This window comes from Gavia stellata, chromosome 31 (assembly GCF_030936135.1).
Source record: "Gavia stellata isolate bGavSte3 chromosome 31, bGavSte3.hap2, whole genome shotgun sequence".
Lineage (NCBI taxonomy): Eukaryota > Metazoa > Chordata > Aves > Gaviiformes > Gaviidae > Gavia > Gavia stellata.
In genome coordinates, this window is record NC_082624.1 from 6,478,807 (window position 1) to 6,505,719 (window position 26,913).

Consider the following 26,913-nt stretch of genomic DNA (forward strand, 5'->3'; position numbering starts at 1 on the left):
TTTTTCTCATTCAACTCCCATAGATAGTATACAGCCATTTCTAATAAAATTATTTAATACACAATTAACATACTAGTCCCTAAACAAATTTATTATTTTTTATCATGAGGAGTGATGCAGTTGATTCGCTGGAGGGAAGGGATGGCATCCAGAGGGAGCTTGACAGGCTAGAGGAGTGGGCCCACGCGAACCTCGTGAAGTTCAACAAGGCAAGGTGTAAGGTTCTGCACTGGAGTTGGGGCTATCCCCAGTGTCAATACAGACTGAGGGATGAATGGATTGATAGCAGTCCTGCAGAGAAGGACTTGGAGATACTGGTGGATGAAAAATTGGACATGAGCCAGCAATGTGTGCTTGCAGCCCAGAGAGCCAACTGTATACTGGGCTGCATCCAAAGAAGCGTGGCCAGCAGGTTGAGGGAGGCGATTCTCTCCCTCTACTCCACTCTGGTGAGACCCCACCTGGAGTGCTGCATCCAGCTCTGGGGTCATCAGTACAAGACATGGACCTGTTCTAGTGAGTCCAGAGGATGGCCACAAAAATGATCCAAGGGCTGAAACACCTCTCCTACAAGGCAAGGCTCAGAGAGTTAGGGTTGCTCAGCCTGAAGAACAGAAGGCTTCAGGGAGACCTTATTGCGGCCTTTCAATATATAAAGGGGATTTATAAGAAAGACTGAGAGAGACACTTTACTAGGGCCTGTAGTGATGGGACAAGGGGCAATGGTTTTAAAGTGAAAGAAGGTAGATTTAGATTGGACAGAAGGAAGACATTTTTTATGATAAGGGTGGTCAGACTCTGGAAGAGGTTGCCCAAGAGAACTTGCAGATACCCCATCACTGGAAGTGTTCAAGGTCAGGCTGGATGGGGTTATGAGCAAACTGATCTGGTGAAATATGTCCCTGCCCATGGCAGGGAGGTTGGACTAGATGTTCTTCAAAGGTCTGTTCCAACCCAAACTATTCTATGATACCATGTGTAAAGAACCAAAGCACTCTGAGAGTCAGATACTCTAATCACTTACATGCTTAATAACAGCCCAGTACCAGGTCTTTTAGCTGAGGCTGCTCCCTCCTCAGAGCGTGGAATATTTCAGTTCTTTGGGAATCTGTCTAATCATATATTCCTGTGGCAGTTCGAATGCTCACAGCATATGCAGGTTGTTGCAGAGAGCTTATCAACTTTTTGACTCAGCCTAAAAAGACCTTAAGACATCTATTAACTACCATGAAAAGTATCTGGATTATGTGTACTTTGCTTCTGTCCTACATTCAGATAGAATCATCTTAAGATTTCTACGCCTGCTGGAGTGCAGCTTTCCCATAAACACTGAAGCAGAAGAATGTTCAGTCATACCTTGAGTATTCCTGTGGATATGGGGAGGAGTACCAGGTCTGGATTTCATACTTGCCAAATTCGATCACAGAGGGGCATCGGACTTGTGGATCAGGAGGCCCAGTCACCCCTACTTTCTATGCAGGGGGGAAAAAAGTTTTCGTGAATTTCCAAGTGAAAGAATTCTAAGCTGAAATAAATTAAAACATTCTTATCTACACAGTCCATCCTACTTGAACTCACAGAGAATTAGGAAGATGCAGAGGTTGCTTTCTGACACTAAAAACCAGTACCAGCCACATTTCAAGCAAACATGTGATTCACAAAAAGGAAAAATTAACAAGCATTGTCATACCCATACCTCCACTACCTTTCACACTGTTGCATGTCATAGCTTTAAATACAAATTAGTACACAGCAAAATTTAATACAATCTTTTTTCAGTCCTGTTGCTATTTCCTTTCTTTTTATTTCAATAGCCAAGAACAGAAACACATAAACTGCTCCTGAGGTTAAGATCTAGAATATTCAAGTATCTAACATAACATATCAGTGTCTTCCCAGCTCCAAGACTGTACTATCTACCAAAACAATATTCAGGGTACAGCTACCTGCTTATCATCATGAATGCGGAAGACTTAAAGAAAAACCTCCACTTATTTATTAGAAGAAAAAAAAAATAGAAAATATAGTATTTTTAAATTACTTATACAACCTCTATTTCCCCTGTCTCTCTGATAGTAACTGTGTATTTTATGGGAAGTAAAAATAAGGGAACTAAATGCTCTGCTTTCAAAGAAAACAAATGTTTTGTCAATTCATGAAGATTTTCTCTCAAAAGACTGCCACTCACACAATTAGACATCCAAATATTCCCACTGGCCTTGCATTATCTTATGAACCACCTGGACTGCAAAGCTATTAATAGATGAGACCATGTTTCATGCAGGAGGACAGAAACTAATGTGAAGAGTACCAGTGAACTACCTATATGCAAATTTATGCTAGCAGAATGAAACAGCTATAGCCAGGACAATGGTTTAGGGTTTGAGAGGCAAACATTCAAAATTAACATTTTTCTAAGTTTCTTAAGTGGGACTGGTATAGGCAGAAGTCACCTGAGAATCTAATCCTAGGCATACACATTTTAAGGAGCTCTATCTAGATGAAAAAGGACAGTAATCTCCTATGAAAATATTTAATCCAAGAGCTCCAAATAGAGCCATCAGTAACTGATTCATGTTTCCTTCTATTCTTTTTCAGAAGATAAACAGAATATTTCAGTAGTCAGCCAAATAAGGTCTTAGTGCTTACTACCTACATATGATCCACAACCACATAATTTATTTTTTTCCCCATCAGTTTACGGATTTATTCCTTAGGCTTCTCCTTTGATCTTAGGCCACCTACTAAGATGGAAACTAGATAAGAGAGTCAATGTATCTTACTTCAACTCAAAAGCTAGATTTAGTAAGAACAAACTTCCTAGTATTTAAGAAAAAGAATTACAACAATACTATTAAATAAGCACAATCTTGGGTGCTAAAAGCTTTTGCTATTTGTGAGGATTCCATGAGGAAAGGAAAGCACAACCTCTGCATTTTCGGTATCTGATGTAAGGTTGCATGTAACACAAGAATTTCACTCCTTGGCAGAACAAATCACCAAAAGAGCAGTTTATGAAGGCAGCTCTTTACAGCTATGACAATCTATAGTTAAAGCGCTTCCTGCACTGTAGTTTCAAAGGAATCGCTGTTATCACCCAGTACAATAGGTCAATTACAAACACAATTATCACAGGCATCTGACAAGTTTTAAGGAAAACAGAGTAACATGTACCTGCAACAGTGAGTCCTGCACCTGTGCTGCCTTTTCAGCAACAAACCCCTCCTCTAAATGAATGCCCAACACAAAGGTAGAGACCCAGCTCCCATACATCTGTTTACACATTGTCATTACGAGAAAGCCTTCAATAGCAAACTACTGCTTCAGCCTCTGTGCTAGCTGCAAGCAGCTCTGAATTACTTTCTTCCTGAACATTTAATATGCAGTATTTTTTCCTCAGCTCACTCAAAAGCCTTTGATACGTCACTCTATTTCCCTTTTCTTTGGTGAGGCAGTTAGCTCAGTGTACACGCACAGGGTCCCTGTATCAGCTGCATCACAACTCTGGTCAACCCTTTCCTCACCAAAGCCAACCAACTTGCTCCTTTTTCTAAGCAGATGTTCGGAGATTAATATTTTCTCTATTCTGGGTGTATTTCCATAGATTTAATTTCAGATCTTCAGTTATTTTTCTAAAACATAATTATGGTCACAAGCTGTCGTTTCATGTGCAATTTGCTCAATGATGCATGTGCTGAGTTTTTTTTTTTTTTTAAATCAATCCTGTAACAAAGTTTGGAATAAGCAGTGTTATACAGTAGTGTTGTATTTGCACCTCAATAAAAGAGTTAACTGCACTTCATCTTAGTCTGCTTTATCACACACATAGTGTAGTTCAGTCTTACCACAATTCATTGTTCGTTAACTTTTGGTACAGAGACTATATTTAGTACAGTGGAATTAAACCAGCCTATGACAGAATCATAGGTAAATAAACAGAAGTCAAATACCTGGAGAAGTTTAAAAGGACAGTTACACTTAGTGAAGCACTGTTCAGAGAAGTCACTGCATAAATTCAATCGATCCCTTTGGCTTCAGAAGGAGTTAAGTCATAAGACCATTCAAGTTATTGAAATGTACAGGTAGAGAGATACACACACACACACACTATACACATGCGCATTTGCACATATATGTGCATACAGACACACAGAGTAATGCTCTATCCTGTTCCATAAGGAGTTACAGTATCTAGAAAAAGAACGTTTTAATTAGCCTGAGGCCCTACGTGACCCATGCTGCTAGCAAAGAGTCCCGTATTTTATTGTTTTAACAGTCTACATATTTTACCAGCTATTTAACAGCTCTATGTTCTGACACAATTAAAGCCACAGCTCTAAAGGCTTTTTAGATGCCCACCTTAACTTCTTACACTCTTATGCTCATTTTTATATTATCCTTCAGCTCTCTTGAGGTCAGTTCCCCATTGTTCTCAAGCAGCAGAAACCACACATATTAACTTCTACGACAGACTGACTCATCTGGAGTCTGTATTTCTTGTTGGTTTTTGTTGTTGCGTTGGGGTGGGTTTTTTGTGTTCGTTTAAGTTTCTTTTACAGATTTGGTACTTACTGCTAGACACTGAAAATTTAACTTTACCTGCAGTGCTTGTTCCTGAATATCTCTAAACAACTCCATGTCTTTTTCAGTTAAGACATCCTGGCTCCCAAAGAAATTTTCCTCATTTTCCTGTTTTCCATCCCAGCCATCCTGATTGTCTGTAAATGAGAGAGAAAATTGACTCCACCTACATTTACAAAGGAGTACTTGCTTTTTAGTGCAGCGACAAACATCATCTGGCTGCACTCAGACATTGTGCCAAGTTTTTTGGATGGGATTTTCTATTCAGATTTGGGACGACAAAGGAAGAACTAGTTCTGGATTTGTGACCATGTAAGAAGTATTGTCATATATTTAACCAGGTCCAAAACTCACCACTTCCACATTCATAGTATCATGAAGGCATTTGTAACAATGAGACAGTTTTGGAAAAATGGCTTACCACTATGCTTGTTTCTCATAGACAAGGATCACAACTATTTAAATGCCGTATCTGGTGCAACCAAAACCAGGACACTTAGGTTCATCACCCAAGAAACACCCCTTCCACAAAAAAAGCAAACAAAACCCACAAGACACTTGACCTCACCCCCAAAGAATTAAGATACATTATTGTTCTTCCAGCACCAGCCAGGCTAATGCACATAACTATTCTAAAGCTGTAAACCTTGTATGTCAATATTTTCTACTGCTTCCTTAGGAACAATTCAAGCTATGAAACTATTCAACAAGACTGTAAAGATCTGAATACAGAGATTAACTCAAGGTCCAGACATAGATTAATGTCTTAAGCTAGAAAACACGGAAAGTAGAACTGCGTTCAAAAGAAGGGATGGTCTCCAGCAAGAAGGTGCCAAACTGCACGAAGCAGGCTGCTCTGTGGCTGAGAAAATTAAGAAACATATGCATGCAAGCCTATACCATAGACCAGAAACTCAGGGGTCTGTCAGACTGGTTTTAATTATCTGTTCTCCATTTCATACTTCTACCTTGCTGTTCTTATTTTCATTAACCACACCCTACGTTACTTCTTTTAAATGTGACGTTATTGAGCACGTTTCCTATGGCTATCTACAAGCCCCTCATTACCAAAGGACATTTTACCTCACAGTAATCTAATCCCTCATCACACCTTGCCATCATATATAAAGAGGCAAATGTCTCTAGGATTGCTTCCTTTTTCCAACTGGTATGCTACCTCAATGCACCAAAGATAACTGCATTTGAGTGTTAACTTTCAGCTCAAAGTTTCCAGCCTCTAACAATTCTAGTCACTTCAACATCCTAGCCTTTGAACATTTTCATGGTGTACAGGATACTTACATTGGCAGGGTGAAAAATCTTTACCTGTGGGCCACTCTGAAGTGCTAGATTTCCTGGTACCCTTTTTCCTGATCCTATACTGCTGAGAATAGTCTACCACTTCCCCTCGAGCTTTTCGTCCATCAGGGGAGGGAGTGAAGAATTTAGTAAGGCCATCTATAAGCCCTTTGGTTTTCTTGTTAAACTTCAAGGTGGTGCTGCCATCTCTGCAGAAGTCCAAGACGTCTGTCTGCTCCAGGTATCCACCTTCTGATGATGCTGACTGGCTGGACAGAGCGATCTTACGCTTCCGACCCCGACCAGGGCCAGTTCGAACTTTGCTGAAAGGGCCTTTTGATCTAAAGAATGAGAAGGGGAAAGATATGGTCGGAAGATTTGGTAAGGTGGTTTGCTTTGGGTTGCAAAGTGGACTACCAGCTTCTCTACTTATTTATCAAGCACACAGAAGCTAAATATGAACTGAAGAATTTAATAATAAAGGAGTAGTCAAGAGCCTGTGTACCCTAGGGGAACTAGGATTCTAAACATCTCAGTAGAAGTACTGTACTATTTTTCTCCACACTGAACATTACGTGCAATTAATTTGAGTATAAAAAATGTATTTTCACCAAATTTAATACAACATTAAATTTTAAAATCAGTAGCCAGAATGAATACATTGCACAGAAGGTTTCAATTTATGCAGTCATTAAACATTTACACATGTCATTTGTCAAAGTTTTCATACTGATAGGAAATTGTCATAAGAACTACACAGAAAGTTAATGCATACAGGACATGCACATTAGCTAAGAACCTATACCACTGATGGTCATCTTAGCAGAAAAGTGTTGATCTCCAACCAGCTGCCATCTTTCAGGCTGGAAATTTTAAAACTCTATTGAGGTAACTGAGTATTTAACACTTCTCAGAGGGATTGCCCTAGACAAACTGGTGTTTCAGGAAGCTGACTGTTTTTACCTACCATCTTTGCAGCTACAGAAGATAGAAATAGTCAGCTTTTTCCTAAAAAGACAAACTAAGCATCTGTGCATAATTCTGTGGATATATTTTGCAAGTGAAATGATGGAACAAAGGAAAAAAAATTGTGAATAAATCATTAAATAAAAATTAAAAGACACAAAACAGCAGTAGCAGATAGCCAGCTTTCCTTTTGCCCGGCTGAATTGTATCAGGACTTCCTCTAAGCAAAGGTATCACACAGACTGAAAAAAATTAGTATGTTTAACAGAGACATTCCCTCTACATTTTTATAAGCATTAAACTTTGTAAGGTTTTTTCCAGAACATCCTTTGGTGCTATTGGTTAGAATCAAGTGGTAGTTCAACTTCTATTTTTTAAGCTGATCTGATGCCCAAAACAGAAGTTCTTGTGACATGCTCCTTCATTGTTTTGTCCCCTGCACAGTCAATAGTGCTGCATCACAACAAGCACTGCATAGCAATCTTAATTCAAGGAAATTGCTCTGGCTGAACAGCTATCCAAAGAATTCCCACCCACCCAAATCCAATTCCCTGATGACTGGCTGCCCCACAACAACCATGACAAGGCCACACAATCTGTCCCAGCACAATAGAGTGCTCCACAAATGCAGAAACATGTTGAATGGAAGCAGAAAGGGGACAAATATTTTCTAGCAGTAGTGTCAGATTAACTATATACGTCAAGCAACAACCTCACATGTTTTATTGTAGATTACTTAGTTTCTCCAAACATCAGAAAGGGTCTTGAGAAATGCAAAGCAAAACAATTACGCTGGAAGAAGCAGCCATCCACCAAAACAGACTTGACACAAACAACAAAATTAATCTACGACTATAAGGAATAGTTCAAAACTAAATAGTAAATTATTACAAAGAGTCAAAAATCTAGGCAAAAAGAAGCACTGAGATTACTTCTAGTCTTTCACAGCACTCTTCAGAAATTCTGTATTAAAGCATAACTAAAAGATCTTCATTGTAAAAGAAATCTCACACAGTAGACCAGACACTTCAGAAACACCCACTGCCCTATAAAATCTCACACCTTACTCCTCCTTACAGAGAGACTTACGTTGTATTTTGATTCTTTAACCTGTTTTTGGGACGTCCTATTGGGTTAGCATAGCGTCGTTTTATCTGTGCTGCCTTCTTGTGTAAAAGTTTTCTTCCTTTCTTCCGTGGCCGACATATTTGACATATCCACATACCTATAAGACACAAGTCCCCATCACTGAATGCAAGGGACATCTATATAGGACAAAAAGGAAAATTACAGGCCCCAGACCTTCCAACAGAAAGGGTAGGAACAGTACCAAAGGCCCCAATTATCACATATACACGTAAGAAAAATTATGTATATGTTCCAGCAATCTAAGCTCAAGTTCACTTAATTTCCCACACACTCCCCCCAGATAGACTTCCCACAACCATGCAAGAAGTCTCTTTAATTTGTAGCACATTATTAGAAAACCATAAAAAAGTAGCACATTTAATTATCCCATATTCTGCATACGACTACACTACTTCCAACTACCTTCTATACGAAAATTTTCTTCTACCTACCAAGGAAGAATCTTCCATAGATAACCTGCTTTCTGACGGAAAAGAGAAGTTTGGTTGTACTCCAGGATTCTCTACTGTCCAAAGGGATATGACTTCAAAAACTTACAAGCCCATCTCTTTCTTTTGTACAAGGCTATTCATGCAAACGGAAGCTGATCATTTTAATCTGCAAGGATCACTCTATTCCTTCAAACCTCAAAGATTTTTTTCAAAACCCTTCATAGACAGTAATGTACATGAAGCAGGAGACAGTGGAAAATCCAAATGTGAAGCTCTGACCCTTCTCTAGTTTCTAATACCTGAAAAGCAATGCTGTAAAGAACAAGTTAAATGTAGCTAAAAAAGGACCAACTATGTGGAAGCACTTACTACTCACTGATCTCCAACACCATCTTAAATTACCCTTTTCATCACAAAGTCCTCACCTTTTGGCATCCTGGTAAGAGGCGGGTCACAGCACTCCATGTGAAAGCCACGGTCACATGAGTCACAAAATAGCATGTTATCCTGTTGAAGACAGATAAAGTTAATCTCTCTTTAGATGTGCATCAGCATCAAGCCCTTCATTAATTTGTCATCATCTCAGAGAACACACACATAGTTTTCAACTACAGACATATCATGGTAATTCACCATGGTGATGGTCTCTTCTCCCAAGTGACAAGTGATAGGACAAGAGGAAATGGCCTCAAGTTGCGCCAGGGGAGGTTTAGATTGGATATTAGGAAAAATTTCTTCACTGAAAGGGTTGTCAGACCTTGGAACAGGCTGCCCAGGGAGGTGGTTGAGACACTGCCCCTGGAGGTATTTAAAAGACGTGTGGATGAGGCGCTTAGGACATGGTTTAGTGGTGGACTCAGCAGTGTTAGGTTAACAGTTGGACTTGATGATCTTAAAGGTCTTTTCCAACCTAAACGACTCTATGATTATATGATTCACAGGTCTCAGAAGGACTACCAGACTCAAACAAAAGCTGCAAATATTTGACTCTAGAATGATTTTATTTTGTAGTTTAACAGAACATCCACAAGACTGATATCCTCTTCATTCAGTCCATATTCCACTGTACTCACAGCATTTTTGCCCTGATCTCGACAGGAACTGCATGTTTTGCACTCAATACACTGCCATCGCAAGGCTTTCACTCGAAGTGTCAGCTCTGGAGAGAACTTCAAACAGGACGGATGACCTACAAAAACCAGGAGAGAATTACACCAGTAAAACCATTCCACTGCTGTTAATGCTCACAGATAGCTCACAAAGAGATTACTTTATCAATTATGTGTTACCATGCAGAATTTTGGTTATGCAGGTACTCCTATTTTTAGGTGCTTCTATTCTTATCTACTTACAACACAAAAACAATACCCTAGATAGAAAGTGGCAAGCCCACATACAAAAGACCACCATGATAATTTTTCATAACTGAATTGAGAAACATAATAAAACTGGTCATTATTACCACATTTTTAAAGAAACTTCCAGGAGCCAAATGAACTATTTGTGTTAGGTTAACTTAACTGCCTCCCCTCTGGGAGCATGAGATTCAGCTGAACTAACTGCATTATATGCCATAGATGCCCGCTCCTGATACGCATGGGTCAGGAGTAGTCACTATACTAGACTTCTCTGTCTCAAACAGCAAGGTTATTATTAGATGCATACTCCTCATATGTGTGGGTCAGTAGCAGTCACTATACCAAGCTCTTCTGTCTCAAGCAGACGGGTTATTACTAGCAGCACTGTAAATGGTCACCTACCACTGTTGCCACAGTCAGCACAAGAGATGAGCTCTTCAGGTTTCTTCTCCCGATTTTGCTCTTTTGTACCAAGGCAGAAACTGCAGATTGGAATTGGTTCAGCAACCGGCTGTGATGAAAACAGACAGTAAAAGCACTGAGTATATCAAGAGAGCAAATCATAATACACAAAAATCACACAGACATTTACATCACATGTAAACAGTATGTAATATGCAGAGTGTCTCACAGATTTAAGTTGGTTCTCACCACATAATACTGCATTAACTGTAACCTGAATATAAGTTAGAACTCCAAAGACAAGAGACATAATCCCAGGTACAAAGGAAAAGAGAATGGAATTCCAGGGCTAGGGGAAACTTGAAAAAACAAGCTGAGAAAGAGGGCTATAAATTAATACATAGATGAATGCAAAGTTAGAGAGAGTTGGTGCCTTCATTTGTCAACAATTGAATGAGCTATGAGGTGATGCAGTGGTGGAAAAAAGGCACAGATGACCCCACAACACAGTAGTCTTAGAAATTCCCATCAGGTATCCAGCAAGTGGCAGTGCAATCATCCGAAGCATTTGCAATACATTACCTGGAATAAAAGGTATTATAGAACAAGTACAACAACTGTACAACTATTAATATGGTTATGAAAAATGAAAATAAAGTTCTCTTGTAAGGAATTATGTGAGTATGCTGTTTAGCACTCAAAAGCAGCAGATGAAAAGGTTTGCTCTCTCTGAAAAGGTTCAGGGGGGTTAAACATTATGTAGGGAAAAAGATATATTTAAGATGAGGCACAACACTAGCAAAATAACCGATAGATATTAACTAGCCAACAACACATTTGGCCTGGAATAAGCAGAAGGTTTTTAAACCAAAGGACTGACATTCCACAACAGTCTTCTCAAAGAAGTAACAAGTGCAATAACTGATTGTTTTAAAGTGGCACTTGATCAACTAATGAGAGGGAAAGGATAGTCTTATCTCCAGTAACATTAGGATTTCATAATCTAGCAAATTCTTTCTAATTCAATTCTGCATTTGCCAAGACAAGTCTGTGATTTATAGTTTTCAGAGCAAAGATGTAAGCAAAATTTAATTTAAAAATATAATAAAAATATGCTAAAATCACATTTTAAACACCAGAAACATGAAAAATGTTAGATCATGGTAAGTTTTGAGACACATTCTTTGTATAGCTGTATCATGTTACAGTTAAGAATTTAACATTTTTCAGAGTATATTATGCAGCTACATATGCTCAGGCTGTTAATTACTGTATGGAAGCATATGCCAGAAGAACTTTAAGGAATCTTTACTCTGGCTAAGCCAAAGCAAAAACTATATCCAGCATAGTTTTTTGCAGAAATCAGGTTGGTTTATATTACAGTAATATAGAAACTGGAAGTTTCAAGCTATATCTTTACTTTGGTGTACAGATCCAGTATACTAACACACTGAGGTGCGTTCCTTAAAACATCCACTAGATGGAAACAATCAGAACATCTTAGGAAATCTGCTATTTCAACATTAAGCCACACGATGTGGAATGACTACTTGGGAATGAAAGCCTAACATTCCTCATCCTGAACACAAGTATTTATCTTAGCCTTTGGGTAAATCCCAGACAATGTTGAAGTGTAACCCAATACGGAATCACCTGCCTATCAAATTATTTCAGTCTGAAACATGTTCATAGGTTTAGTTAATTGAAGGATTCCAGTTTCTGCTCCTTTTGAGAAAGGGAGAAAACAAGACAACTGTAGATAGTTATGCCAAGCATACAAATTGTTAATATCCAAGTGTGAGAGGGAAACTAGCATCTTCACTTCCACAGGAAGTTAGGAAGTATCTTTCCAGCCACAGTCACCAAAGTAATGTTGGCTAAAATCAGCTATGTATGGATCCCTCATCCTCTTTTAACACAGAGAGGGGACTGACTGTACATAAATTGTTCCCTTTTGGTTCATTACTGGACTCCATGTGCCACACAGCTAGCAGCTTCTAGTCAGTATGAGTTTACTGGTGGGAAAAACTGTGTATTAAGTGTCTGTCAGCGCTTTAATTCCTTTGGAATCAAGACTTCAGGAATTACTTTTATCCTCTACCTTCTGAGAAACTTGTCTTGCTACCTTCAGTCTCTTCTTCCTGAGGAATACTTACTATCTCTTTCCCATAAGAATAATAATTGGTTCTTTTTTTGCTATTTTATTCACATTTCAATACTACACAAAACTGATAAGCACCGTTTTCAGATAAGAAAATGCTCGGAGAAAATTCCTTGAGTAATGTCAACAAGCAGATCAGCATGAGAACTAAAGCAGGCAGCTGGTCCTCTCTGAAAGAAATTCAATGATCTTGATCCACCACAAAGTTGCAGTAAAAAGGTTTAGAATCCTTTAGAATCCAATTTGGCATGTTTGTTCATCCTTTATATTTGGTAATATATTAGCTCAGTCAGTTAAAATAAAAAAATAAAATAAAAATTTACAAAACACTTTAGCTTCTTTTAAATAAAGCAAATTGTAACTTCCACAATATTACAAGTGCGGTTTTGCCAGAAATGGACTCAGTGAACATAATTTCACATCCCAGAATCATTATTCTTCCTCTCATTTCAGTCTGAGGTTATGGTAAAGTTTCACAGAGAATCTCAAGTACATTCATACATAGAGAAGGATCACAGGTCAGCAGGAGAGCACCTGAAGAGCAGCACAAAGGAATTCCAGCCAGTAAGTCAGCTTCCTCGGGGGCCAACTTAAATGCCTCTATGCAAATGCATGTAGCATGGGGAATAAACAAGAGGAGTTAGAGACCGTGCGCAGGCCTGCAGGGCTATGATCTTACTGGCATCACAGAGACGTGGTGGGATGGCTCCTATGACTGGAGTGTTGGAGTGGAAGGATACATCCTGCATGACATCTTTGTCTCTAAACTGGAGAGACATGGATTTGATGCATGGACCACTTGGTGGATAAGGAATTGGCTGGATGGTCACACTCAAAGCGTTACGGTCAATGGCTCAATGTCCAAGTGGAGACCAGTGATGAGTGGCATTCCTCAGGGGCTGGTATTGGGACCAGCGCTGTTTAACATCTTTGCTGGCAACATGGACAGCGGGATTGAGTGCACCCTCAGCAAATTTGCCGATGACACCAAGCTGTGTGGTGCGGTCGACAGGCTGGACGGAAGGGATGGCATCCAGACGGACCTTGACAGGCTTGAGAGGTGGGCCTGTGCGAACCTCATGAGGTTCAACAAGGCCAAGTGCAAGGTCCTGCGTGTGGGTCAGGGTAATCCCAAGCTGGGCAGAGAATGGATCAAGAGCAGCCCCGAGGAGAGGGACTTGGGGGTGCTGGTTGATGAGAAGCTCAATGTGAGCTGGCAATGTGTGCTTGCAGCCCAGAAAGCCAACTGTATCCTGGGCTGCATCCAAAGAAGCATGACCAGCAGGTCAAGGGAGGTGATTCTCCCCCTCTACTCTGGTCTCATGAGACCCCACCTGGAGTACTGCGTTCAGCTCTGGCCCCCCCCCCAACATAAGAAGGAGGTGGCCCTGTTGGAGTGAGTCCAGAGGAGGGCCATGAAGATGATCAGAGGGCTGGAGCACCTCTCCTATGAAGGCAGGCTGAGACAGTTGTGGTTGTTCAACCTGGCAAAGAGAAGGCTCCAAGGAGACCTTATAGCAGCCTTCCAGTACCTGAAGGGGACCTACAAGAAGGGTGGAGAGGGACTTTTTACAAGAGCATGGAGTGATAGGACAAGGGGTAATGGCTTTAAACTGAAAGAGGGTAGATTTAGATTAGATATAAGGAAGAAATTCTTCACCATGAGGGTGGTGAGGCACTGGAACGAGTTGCCCAGAGAAGTTGTGCATGCCCCAACCCTGGAAGTGTTCAAGACCAGGTTGGACAGGGCTTTGAGCAACCTGGTCTAGTGGAAGGTGTCCCCGCCCATGGCAATGGGGTTAGAACTAGATGATCTTTACGGTCCCTGCCAACCCAAACCATTCTATGATTCTGTGATTATAACAGTCTTTCAGACAGAAGGTAAAAAGGAACACTTATTCTTTCTAAGTTAAACTTTAATTCAACAGCATCAATTTCCCTGCATGTATGGCTAAATCTTACTTTCTGACACAGTTTACCGATTTTTAACTCGCAGTTAAAAGCCTAAGTGATATTAAAGTTGCACTATCAAATGCTGAGGTTGAAACAATGAAGCAGAAGGGTTAAGAATGACAACCAAGCTATGACAAAAACATTTATATTACTTTACACACTTCTGTTAGCTTTGAAGTTACCAATTCAAAGCAGAAATAATGAAGTAAATGAAGACTGCCAAAAATACAAAAAGAAACCATCATCCAGAACCCCAGCACTTCCTTGCTCTGAACATAGAATAATCTCAGTGATACTGTAATAGAACAGAACAAGCACAAAATGTTGTTTTTCTTAATACAAAAGGGACAATATACTTTCAGAACTGAAATCTGCACCAAATTTCAATCTAAATCGCTTACATATCTCAAGAAAACATTTATGGCTTTAATTCAAAGGGCTGTAAAATTATGAGTTAATTCAGAGAGCTGACGTAAGCCTAAAATGCCTACTCTGCAAATCTGGATATATAGAATTGAACTGCTAAAGATAAGTACTCAGAAATGCTGTCAACATATAGTTACAATTAAACAACCAGAAGAATTTTGTTTTCCACTATGTATGTAATCACAGTAGCACTGCGAGAGACTACTTATTCATGGAGAAGGGCTGTACCCCAACATCACAAGACAAAGAAACCAGGCAAACCATATTTGCGATCACAGAGTAAGAACCGATGGGTTTACCATCCCTTCCAGATTACATCAAGAATGCATTTGGTCTAGTATCTGCAAGTGTAGTGAAATGGACTTAATTATGCGGTCACACCTTATTAACTGTATTACTGAACTGCAGTATAACCACAGATAAGACATTCAAACTTTTGGCACCACTTAAAGAACACATAAACACCACTTGGTAATTATGTTTCTCTCTTTTTTTTTTTTTTGAGAAATGAAGGAGTCATCTGCTACAGCCCCTGACAAAGCAATGTAGTTTGAAAAACTGAACCCCTTGCAAAGCTTGAAGTATAAAAGGGGATTTCTTCCCTCTGGTCAACGTCACAGCAGACACCACAGAATGAGATAAATCACATGAAAGAAGACAAGAATATTGCAAGATTTTTGCCAGCAGTATTAGGTGTATATGAAAGATACAGTAAGAATTAACAAATTATTATTGGGCAGCAAGTAAGAAAAAATAAAGATAACAGAACAAACTACAAGAAGGGGAAGGGAGAAACGAATGGCAAAAACGCTCCTTGCAGGGAGCAGATGATAAAATTGTAAATGATGCAAAAAAGGAATAAATACTACCTATTTTTGCTTTATATGTTTAAATATTATAGACAAATACAAGAAGACTATAAAATAGAAATTAGATTATCGAGACTACTATTAGGATTGTATGTCTAGCTCCAGTATTCACATAACAGCAGGATATGGAACTAATTTTTAAAGGACAGACAATAAAATTATTTAAGAATAGATGGCCTACAGAAATTAATATACTCAGGAATGACTGAGAAATTAATTGGACACTAAATGTAAGTATTTATACATGGAAGAAATATAAACATACTAACATCAATACAGAGCAACCTTTCTGACAAAGCAATAGCAGATTAACCAATTAATGACAGTTAAGATAGGCACAGTCTTAAAATAAACTATTATTTTCTATATGTAAGTCAAGTAATAAAGATAAAACAAGAGAAACCCATAGCCAGCAGATGTATAGATAAAATGAAGCTCTTTTGAATGTATTATGGGTAAAGAATCCTAAGCACAGCTCTTCTTACAAAACATGATAGAGTTACTAGAGAAAACATAAGGCAGGCAGAAATACTCCACAAATATTTGTTCTTTGTTTTGGGAAAAAGCTACTGAGGTAATCCTACCACATGAAGCCAATGAGATGCCCTCCTTGGCAACCCTAAGTAGTTTCCATTTAAAAATTCCCCAAAGTTACAGATCATATGCCAACAGCTGATGCTACTAACACTTCAACCCTTTATGACGCTTACTAAAGATCTCTTTCTGTACATCTTCCTAAGAAACAACAGTTAACAGCTTAGATGCATTAAATACATCCTTTCTGCCAATACCTTCTTACCTAGTGGGAAACCTTGTGGCATTGAACACTGCAGTCCTATATACTTATTAATCAGAGAACAGGACAGTAAAAGGAATTAAAAAATTGACTGTTTAAATGGATTATACAGAAAAATTGTGCATTTAAACCTATTGTATACTTCAAGCAATATTTACTACACTACATCAAAATTCACCTGTTGGCCCAAACTTGTATTTAGGTTATCTGTTAGCCTCTACCAGGAGTACTGTTTGATATAGGTTTTAAGATGACTTACACATGCCCACACATTTGAATCTCTTACCAAGTCCATGCAATTCATTCATACAAGAATGGACATTTCACAAGTGACAGCAGACATTTCTGGATACCACTGATACTGTTACCCACTGAAGGTATCAATCTCTTTGACATCAATTGCATATTCACATCTGGCTGGTCCCAATGCTGTGGTTAGTTTTTGTAGAAGTCATTTTAGAATATCAATTGGCTAAACTGCATGCAGAGCACACTGGAATAGTTTTTGCAGAGCAGAGTAAGACTGATGGCAGTTTCACTCCTTTTGGCACAGAAAAGCCAGCAGCAACGAACAGTGATATCACCCACCACGTTGTATAAGAACATATAAGCGACATGTCAATCAATGTAATTTCTGGAAGCAATCTGACCAAAGGTCTGACAGACATCCAAGCTCAAAAGAGACTGTAGATGGCTATGCCCCTTTGAACAATATTTAGAGCTACCATCCTCCTTCTGATGGCAAAACCCACTAACACCATCACACCCAAAATAGAGCACCAAGCAAACATCCATTCAACAGCGCAGGTTACATTACTAGCGTCAGTGAATGTTGTTGGGACCTTCACTCTGACTTTTTGATCTGAGAGATGACAATATTTTTTCCCCAGGAGGAAACCATACGCTTTGACCCATTGAGTCTTTTTATCTGTCTTAAACCCATCACTTTTTTTTTTTTTTTTTTGGTGCAGTCCCCTATAAGAAGCTGCCATGGTTCTTGGAAATCAAAACCTAGCAGTTAAACCACTTATATAACCTGACACACTTTAAAGAAGTCTAGTATATTAATGAGGCAGTTTGCCTTTGGAAAAAAAAAAAAGACTACCATACAAGATTTATAAAAGTATCTTTTATAAACATCTTTTTTCAATCAATGGATTGCTGTCAGAATGAAAACTTGCTGAGCTACAGTCCTACATTTTTTTAAAATGCGTAAAACACCTGCTACTCTCCGAGGCTTTTAGGATGTAGTGGTAAAACCTCCAGCTAAAGAACATGTCAACTTCCTGCTCCTTTACTTTGCTCCCCCACCTTCCATGAGAAAGGTTAGTACAGGAAGAGACACAGCAGAAAATAAATCCAGAACTTTAAGCAGAAGTCCTTGTTTTTTGTTTTTGTTTTAAATAAGAAGTGCTCTACAAAGTTAATATTTCATAATATACAGTCAGCAACATGGCAATCTCAGAGATGCTCCCTGACAAAAGTCTTGTCAGAGCATGAATTACGTCATCTACTAACCAAAGAACTGTATTTTCTTTTGGAGCAAAAGCTTACTCCAGGCAGCAGTACCCCACAGCGTACTCACTCTTTTTCCTGGCGAGCAAGGACACCTCTGCCTTATCAACCAACAATAATCTCCACCTGTCTTTGCTTTGATTTACTTGGCTGTAAAAAGGAAACAACATTTCCCTTTCTCAAATTCTGATATTAGAGTTCAATTTCAGCAGGGCAGTTACACTGAAACAGAACAGTTCCAACGTTTTCATTGTCATTTCAGCTACTTTCATTCATCTGTGTGTATGCACTACTACTAGATATTAGCTGGTATGAGTGAGGGAAGAATTATTTTTCTTTTATCTGTTTGACTTGAAGGGAAAACTTGAAGCAACTGTGCAATCCAAGGCAGCTGATCATTTTACCGAAATTTTTTACAATTCGATTATCATGTAACAACAACACGGCACTAAAGAGCAGTTAGCATGAAAAAACAGGTACAACCAAGTAAGCTTGTGTCTGATGTATTTCATCAGACTGCCATCCTGCTTCACTAAGGATAAGCCTCAAAATTACTTTCCTAGTTCAAGCACTTTCACTTGGGTGCTTTTATTTTGCACGTGTCTACAGTGCATTTGTATTTGCAAGTCACTTAATATTATTAAACTGCACTTAACTATGCTTCTATTCACCTTGTACATGCTTCTATCCAACTTCACCTCCAAAATCCTCAAGTAGCTGCAGCAAAGTATATGACATTAGCCAGAAGAAACCTAATTTGTAGGAAAAGATGACTTACAAATAAAAGTTCTTTCAAGCAATCAAATAACCAAACTTTAACAATACTCCCATGACTGCCACACAATATTGCATCAAGGAGCCTTCTACAACTCTGTTTCACTAGTTGTAGCATAAAATACTTCATTCTTGCATTAAAAAAGCACCACTACTATGGCCCCTGTAGACTTGTGTACAAGTTATGGGGAATTTATTGTATTAGCAGTTCACATCTGAAATGATTATATATAATGTTATATATATAAAATGCTTATATGACCATAATAGCTGCATATTCCTCATGAAACATTAGAAGACATGAACAATTATATTTGTTACTGTTCTCCCTATCTCTCATTTTTCTGTAGGTTATTGACTAGCAAAGCTTAGCAGTGAATTTCATTAGTTGTCTTGCAATTTATTTTTTCTTGAATATAAATACTTTTCTGCAAAGAGAAGGAGCAGAAAGTATATATCATTTCATTGAAACAAAATTCCCCAAGCACAGCTGGCCTCATCTAACAGTGGCTATCCTATATCATTTGTGAAAGTAACCTTGTGAAAGCAAAGCTGGAACATTCATGCAACTTTTCAGGGAAGAAGTAAACTATTTCATGTATCCTCTGCAGGAAGTTCATGAGCAATTTATTTAATCAAAGAGAATTTTATAGAACCTCTGTACAGTCAACAGTCTAAGATAGTCTTTCTTATCTCTTCTAGCCAGTATTTGTGCACACCCTGTTCATCCCCATAGTCCTTCAAATTTGGATGTCCACATGTATACACTGTCTTGCTTTGGAAGAACCAGATCAAAGACTATCCTTCACAGCTTCAATGTTTCCTGTATTTACCACCTCTGACAAACTGCAAACAAACACTTAACCACATTTAAAAAACAAATCAGCTACAGTTGGGGGGGGGGGGGGGTGTTGGGATAAAGAGAAGCTTCTACTAGAATTCAAAGCATTTTAGAATAATTTATTAAATTGGAATAACTTTGAATGTGGTGATCAGGCTACTCCTCCAAAGCTTCTGTGTGAGACTGTTATGCTAAGTATGGAGAGATTTTACTGCTGCTGTGTTTGTTCAGCAAAGAACATCCTGGCAAGTGAAAAACGCAAGCACACAATGAAAGATTCGTGGAAACAAGACTGGAAGCAGCCAGCTCAGTTTCATACTGCAAATTTTTGGCAGACATTCAACTCCTTCTGCTGTTTTTCTCGCAAGCACATCTATCTCTGTGATGTCACCAGATTCAGTGAGGGAGGGAGCCAGAACAAATTGGACTGGCAGTGTCTTGTAGCCTGCCAGCCTCTCAGCACATGTTACTATACAAAGGATGTCTAGAAACCAAAAATGCTCTACAGATTCACAGACTGTACCCCCTCCTAAAGGCGACTACGGAGAAGTGCCTATGGAAAAAGGCATAGGGGGGGATTTAAAAACCTCAGTTTTGGCCAATCCATCTGCTTTGCAGTCGTCTTAATTTAGGAAAAGGGAGGTAGGAAACTCCTCAAAACTCACAGTCAACTCTGTAGCCCACACTGTCACAGTGGTCACTGTCAGCAACCTGAATGCACTTTACTTCCTGCAGACATTTTAATACCATCAGAGGCTCACTAGATACCAGGACTGGTTTTGCCCCATCATCACACATCTGCTTGTAGTAGTCATTGTGGTTGGAATTGAGTATGTGTAAAATGAAAATTAGTGTAAAAGAAACACATACACTCGCACCAACTTTTTTTTTTGCTTTGCTCTTTAAGACATCCTGAATGGGAGCCCTCCAGAGAGAGCATCTACCACAACTAGTATTTACAGAACCATCCCCACTGCAGTACATATGTTTCTTAGCTAGGAAGTTATCATTCAGGAGCACTGATAGATGGCTTCTGAGAATTCATGCTAGGTAATGTTTTTATGTGCGTCTGTTTTTAAACGAGTGACAAACCATTACTCCTCACTTTGAATAGCCCATGCTGTTGCAAAGGTCTGCCTCAAATGCTGAAGCTACTGGAAAGAGTAGATGAACCAGAAAAGCCAGAGGGGAAGTACAACCTACACCATATGAAGAAAATTATTTAAAACGTGAGGAAACATGTTTCAGTGAGCAGGGCATCACAAAGTCTGGATTCCATGGCTTTTGGATCAGTGGCTGGGGAAGAAAATCACTTCAGTTCCATGCCTCAATAAAATCAGAACTAACTAATTTTATATCACCAAAGTAATTTTACAAAGAATGGGGTTTTTTGTTGTATATAGGGAAAACAGCATAATATGGGAAATACTATTCAGTAATATTAACTTGTGGCAAGAACGGGTTCAGGTTTTTTTAATGTGGTGAACAACTCACCCTTCTTCTATCCGAGTTACCAAATCACAATTCTTAACATTCTCTCCAGACAGTATGGTGAAGAAAAAATATGAAACAACCGAGACTAAAACCAGAAATTCCTTAAAATACTCTTTGTGCTCAAGAAAACAATGCTAAATATATTTTAACAGACCCATGAAAAAACTATTACAAGAACACATGTATGTATCTTTGCATGTGTCAATGGATATTTTGTCTCCAATTCACCCAGTTGAGTCTCACTTGAAAGAAAGAAGCATACTTATATGGCAGAATGATGGCCTAAAACAGGAGGCTATATTAAGACAAGTGTAAGGGAGGAAAGATAAAAAAAGTATACAGAAGAAAGGACAAGCATGAAATACATACTTCTTCCTAAGAGAAACATAAAAGGGTCATTTAAAAAGAAAACTCAAAGGACATTCAAAGTAAGTGCTGCTGTTTAAGGAAGGACTATTACAATGGAGAGAACATGTGAAATGCTGCTACAAGAGTAAAGTGAAGTGTGAAGGTTAATAGCTTAGATATTAGTGCAGTATATACAGTCTGAATTCTATGCAGTTGTTACAACATCTGGAAACCTACTAAAACAAGCAATGTGGATATTACTTGGGGCTGACATTCAAACTGAAGAAACTGCCTTACTATTAGACATGCACATAGAATCATACAGTCGTTTAGGTTGAAAAAGACCTTTAAGATCATCAAGTCCAACTGTTAACCTAACACTGCTGAGTCCACCACTAAACCATGTCCCTAAGCGCCTCATCCACACGTCTTTTGAATACCTCCAGGGGTGGTGTCTCAACCACCTCCCTGGGCAGCCTGTTCCAAGGTCTGACAACCCTTTCAGTGAAGAAAGTTTTCCTAATATCCAATCTAAACCTCCCCTGGCGCAACTTGAGGCCATTTCCTCTTGTCCTATCACTTGCCACTTGGGAGAAGAAACCAGCACCCACCTCACCACAACCTCCTTTCAGGTAGTTGTAGAGAGCGATAAGGTCTCCCCCTGAGCCTCCTCTTCTGCAGACTGAACAACCCCAGCTCTCTCAACCGCTCCTCATAAGACTTGTACTTCATTCTGCATGGTGAGAACTTTACAGAATGTCAACTGGAAGTATTTAGACAGTCAATCGTCAAATAACCTTCCCAGAGCTAACAAGTCCTCTAATCAGAGGATTAAAACAATTCAAGATTTGTACGTCACACTCAGGATCAAATGCCAAGACTTCCTGCCTGCAAACTGGGGGGGAGGGGGGCGCGAGGGAAGGGAGGCTCAAATTTCTTTATTTGCAGTATAAAGAAACTCCCTTCATTTGACACTGATTCAGGAACTTGGCAGTTCAAGTTACTGAAGTTTTCTTTACCCAAAGCTATACCCTGTAAGTGCTCTCCTATACTTCGTCCCAGCTTCCTAATTTCCAAGAAAATAAAGGATGCTGTCTTAGGAGCAACAGATGATTGTATCGCTCAATTTTAGATGAAATAATATTTCTAAGAAGTCATAGACTTCCACAGCTGCCAAAGCAAAACACACCCCTCAAATCAACAGCAAACTAAAATCTTAACTCCTCTCATTGGAAACAGTTTGCATTCCATGATAGTTTGGTTTTCACACAAAATAACAACTTCAGTATTGAGTTTGATTTCTAAAATTAACAAATTACTTTGGGGAAGAGACTTTTGTAAACACCCAAGTAATTTCTGTGCATATAGGTAATTATTCCATCTTTAAATACCGTACACTGCTTTACTTCAACATTAGCTGCATCCCTAAAAGAAGGGGAAATACTTCAGTTAGAAAACAAACATGAATGAACAAAAATATTTAACACAATGCAGGGGCCCACATAAACATCGTAACAGAGAAGGCACAAAAGGAATTGTGAATGAGAATTTAGCGCACATTAAAAATATCTCTGATACAAGGCTGCTATTTGTAGTTTACTCAGGGTACCCACACAAGTGCAAGTATGGGACCAAATCCTACTCATTTTTGAAGCTTTACCACAATAAACTGGAGATTGGAGAAAAAAAGAAAACAAACACTCTGCATATAATTCTTCACTATCAAAATCCACTGCTCAATATAACACTCTGGACAGTACGATTTAGCCAAGTCCCATTTCTTGACGCACAGTCCTCATCCAGTGCTATTCTCCTTCCCCGCACTCCGTGCGGTCTGCACAAGCATAGATCATTCCCACGTGAGCAGCCTTATACAGCAAGTGGGGCAAAAACCCAAACAGGCGCAGATAAAACCTTTTCCAAACAGGTCGGCTGCTGAGAGACTGCCCCTGAATTTGAAAAGCCAGGTGAAGTCTGTGCTGAAGTAAGGCAGTCAGTCACTGTATTTTTATGGATGTATACTTAAAAAAAAAAAAAGGTAAAAAAGGTAGCAGCACAAAGCAAGTGCACACACTTTTTCCTGACATCGCTCTTAAGATTTTGCATGCATCTTAATGATTACCACCTAATGAAGCTTAGTCATTGTAACATTGAGCAGCAGAATTACTTTCTTTTCGTCCACACACACCTTCAAGGAATTCACTATGAGTCCAGACACGTTCAGAGATCCAGCACGCCAATCAAAACACCTCATTACTAAATATCCAGCATTGAGTCTCAAAGACTGAGGAGAAACCTAATGCCTGGGAGAGACTGTATATTGCTGAAGAATTTTAAATGAAGTCAAACCTACACACATGTCTAAAAGCTGTATCCCTCAGCAGTTTTTCTGGACTTCTAAGAGCAGATGGGACAGTTTAACAAAAATGGGGAGAAACGCATAGAAAGGGTGATTTCCTTTATAATTCACAACACCTTAATTTTGACATAATTTCTATTTTACACATGGATAAATGGAGACAGAATGGTGATTCAATTTGCTGATAAAGATTTAAAAGCAAAGATTCCAGAAAAGGAAGAGCTCCATTCTCATATTTTTAATAACACTTGTGCAAGTATTTAGCTGCGTACCTTGATCCATAATTTGTTCTATCCAGTTTTCAGAAATACAGTAAACTGAAAGAGGTATTGATAAATAAAAGTTTTAGTAATTTACAGGTCTTCATAGAAACATGCTTGGAAGATTCAGTATTTTCAACCCAGAATTTATCATTCATGCATGGGTCCACAAACTGGTTAACTGGCCTCCAAAAGTAACTCAAAGCAAGCAAATATATTATCAATGGGATTCTGTTTGCTGCGCAAGGGTCATTTTTTTTGGACACCCTTCTTTCTCCTTTCTTTTCAATCTCACTACAAGTCCGGATTTACCACAATAGCAGTAACAATGGAAAGACTGCCAGATTCTTGGACACTGAAACAAGCAATGAGCTACAATTTCTCATCCAATGTTTAAAGCAGTATTAGTAGCTGTTCCACAGAGACGTGTTCACACAGAAAAAATTGGCGAGGACAGAAAAATCAAGTCAGATTTATACAACAAATAAAGAGAAAACCTAAATAGGTGGAACAAAGATTAACATGACTTATCACAACTTATTAGGATAAATTTAGTTTGAAACCCTTTAACAAGGCAAGTAGGAATGAAACGTATCTACCCACCTACTCCACAGAGGACAGAGTTCAAAGAACGCAGCAGTCTGTCACACACAGGATTTGTTTACCAGATTTTCTGCTGATTGCATATTTGTACTTATTTTAAGAATGTGGAACCTATCTTTCAATTAAAATGCCATTACTTCATTTAATATTTATACCTTTTTAACTGTTTTTCCCACCACCACTATGACTTAAGATAAAATTGCTGGGAAACTAGGGAAAGGGCAGGAACAGAATTCTCTGCTGCCGTTCTCTCTGCTGTTTCTTCCCTTGCTACATAACAAAGCTAACACTGGAATCAAGCTGTTGTTTATTCAGCAATGTTCTCCATCATCCACCCTCCTCCTTATCTGACCATACTTTAAAGCTCTGTAGTAAATAAGGTTCCTTTATTAACCCAGCTTCAGACACATGTCATTCCATATCTGTCAACAGTCTCCAGGACAGAAAGGACTAACAATAGGGATCCAGCCAACATACTGGACTAGTCTCCTCCTTTCTAAGCAGCTATCCTATGCTCAGCTTCTGCTGAAACTGTGTCACAGAATGCCGTTAAAAACAATTCCTCCACAGTAGTACCCCATTGACTTAGGTACTCTTCACAACATCTGATGTCTTCCCACAGTCACAAACTTTGCCTTTAAGTTACTGTTACTCCAAATACTGCCAGAGCCCCTCTTGGTATCATTCTGCACCACTTCACCCTAAATACACCATCTCATAGCATCCATTCATAGCTGTCCAAGGCAGTAACATTTCTGGCATGCTTACATTTGCTCTATTACTAAGAGGTACTTCACCTGTTCACTAATCGAGTCAATCAAGTTCAAAGTAATTTTTTAGCACTTGAGTTTCCAGAGTTACACAGAGTACAGATGGAGGCCATCTGTTATCAACCATGATTTTTTTTAGACAGAACTACAGCCTTCTCTTCCACAGAACCAGCTGGAAGAGAGTGAATCCTAATCCTCCTCCAGCTGGGAGCCAAAGCTTGAAGAGCGCCCTTGGAGAGCAAGGGTGAGCTCTCAAAATGTAATTACAATGCTCTGGTTGCAGATCATTTCTGTACTCCACCCAAAACAAACCAATCCACAAATAACTTCCTTACCAGTAATGGAACAGTCCTTTGCTTTAAGACATGGAATTAACAGTTATTAACCTAAACCAGGCACAATACAGCAATAGCTATTGTACACTTAAAGGCCTTCAAAACAACTATGATGCCCTCAAAGCATCTGCATTTTCTACAAAGACACAAGTTTGGCTTCACGCGATAAACACAAGTGCATGCTGGGATCCAGAACTATTATTTGCAAGGTGGAAGGTCTAAAGGATGCTGCATGTATAATAACCCACAGTTAAAGTGATTGGTAAGTACCAACAGATATAAATAGCAACACTAAACTAGGAAACAGACATGCCATAAGGAACACATGTGAGACAGCAGCACAGGGAATCTGCTTTAAATATTCCTCCTATTTTTCAGCCACAGAAGTTTCCCTCATTTTTTTTCAGGAAGCACTTTCAGAATTTTGTTTTTATACTCTCAGCTGTACTGCAGGACAATATTAAGATATTTACTTAAAGGTTGCTACAGCCATATCCAGTTTTAAGTGACATAAAAGACAGTTTCAAGGAGAGTGCAAATAGAGACCAATTAGTACCATCTGTATTTTCCTTTTAATTGTGGAAGAAACAGTCCTACCATTGTCCTGAGATCAAATTTCAAACGCTCTGGAAACATCCAACATGTTGACATAATTGATGTACTTCTCCTTCAGTTAGCTGATGTATTAACATTATTTTTTAAATAATAACAATTTCACAAAAATTCTTACAGCCTTTTAACCTGTGTCTGTAACAAGGATTAACAAAACAAAAGACAGCTTGCTCTGCTTTATCTAGAGCTTCCAGCCTTAAGACCTGCATCTCACTATAGCTTAGTTTGTCACAACAATGTACCAGGAACGAGCTCTTTGCTCTTAAACAGTACTAAATATTACTGTATTGCAGTAGTCTTGTAGTAGTGCAGCAATTCTTGCATTGTAGTAATACTGTATTAACTATTAAATAGTACTTGCTAATTGTAGTCACACTGCAAGAAAATAATGCATAGACCACACAAACGGTAAATTTAATTCCTATTTGTTAAATACATTATTACTGTTTTTGTTGATAGTGAATGGCTAAACAGAACATGCAGGGCAATGAAACAATACACTTTAGCATTCTGGGGATAACAGCTTTAGCATTTATCAAAAACTGCTGCATTGATAAGGTAATACAGTTTGCCTGGACTTTCATACAAGTACTACATTCTGACCTCCCACA

The 26,913-nt window shown here is 38.9% G+C and overlaps 1 protein-coding gene across 3 annotated transcripts in view; it reads right to left on the reverse strand.

Annotated features, from left to right (window-relative positions):
* Positions 1-26,913, reverse strand: part of KAT6A (lysine acetyltransferase 6A) — a 53,147-nt gene that overhangs the window by 20,455 nt on the left and 5,779 nt on the right. For all 3 annotated transcript variants that reach the window (XM_059831374.1, XM_059831373.1, XM_059831375.1), the window contains exons 2-8: positions 10,187-10,295; positions 9,500-9,615; positions 8,852-8,933; positions 7,936-8,071; positions 5,908-6,221; positions 4,600-4,718; positions 1,357-1,472 (exon numbers count right to left, since the gene is read on the reverse strand). In XM_059831374.1, the coding sequence (XP_059687357.1) occupies positions 1,357-1,472; positions 4,600-4,718; positions 5,908-6,221; positions 7,936-8,071; positions 8,852-8,933; positions 9,500-9,615; positions 10,187-10,295 (992 nt within the window). The remainder of the gene's footprint in view (positions 1-1,356; positions 1,473-4,599; positions 4,719-5,907; positions 6,222-7,935; positions 8,072-8,851; positions 8,934-9,499; positions 9,616-10,186; positions 10,296-26,913) is intronic.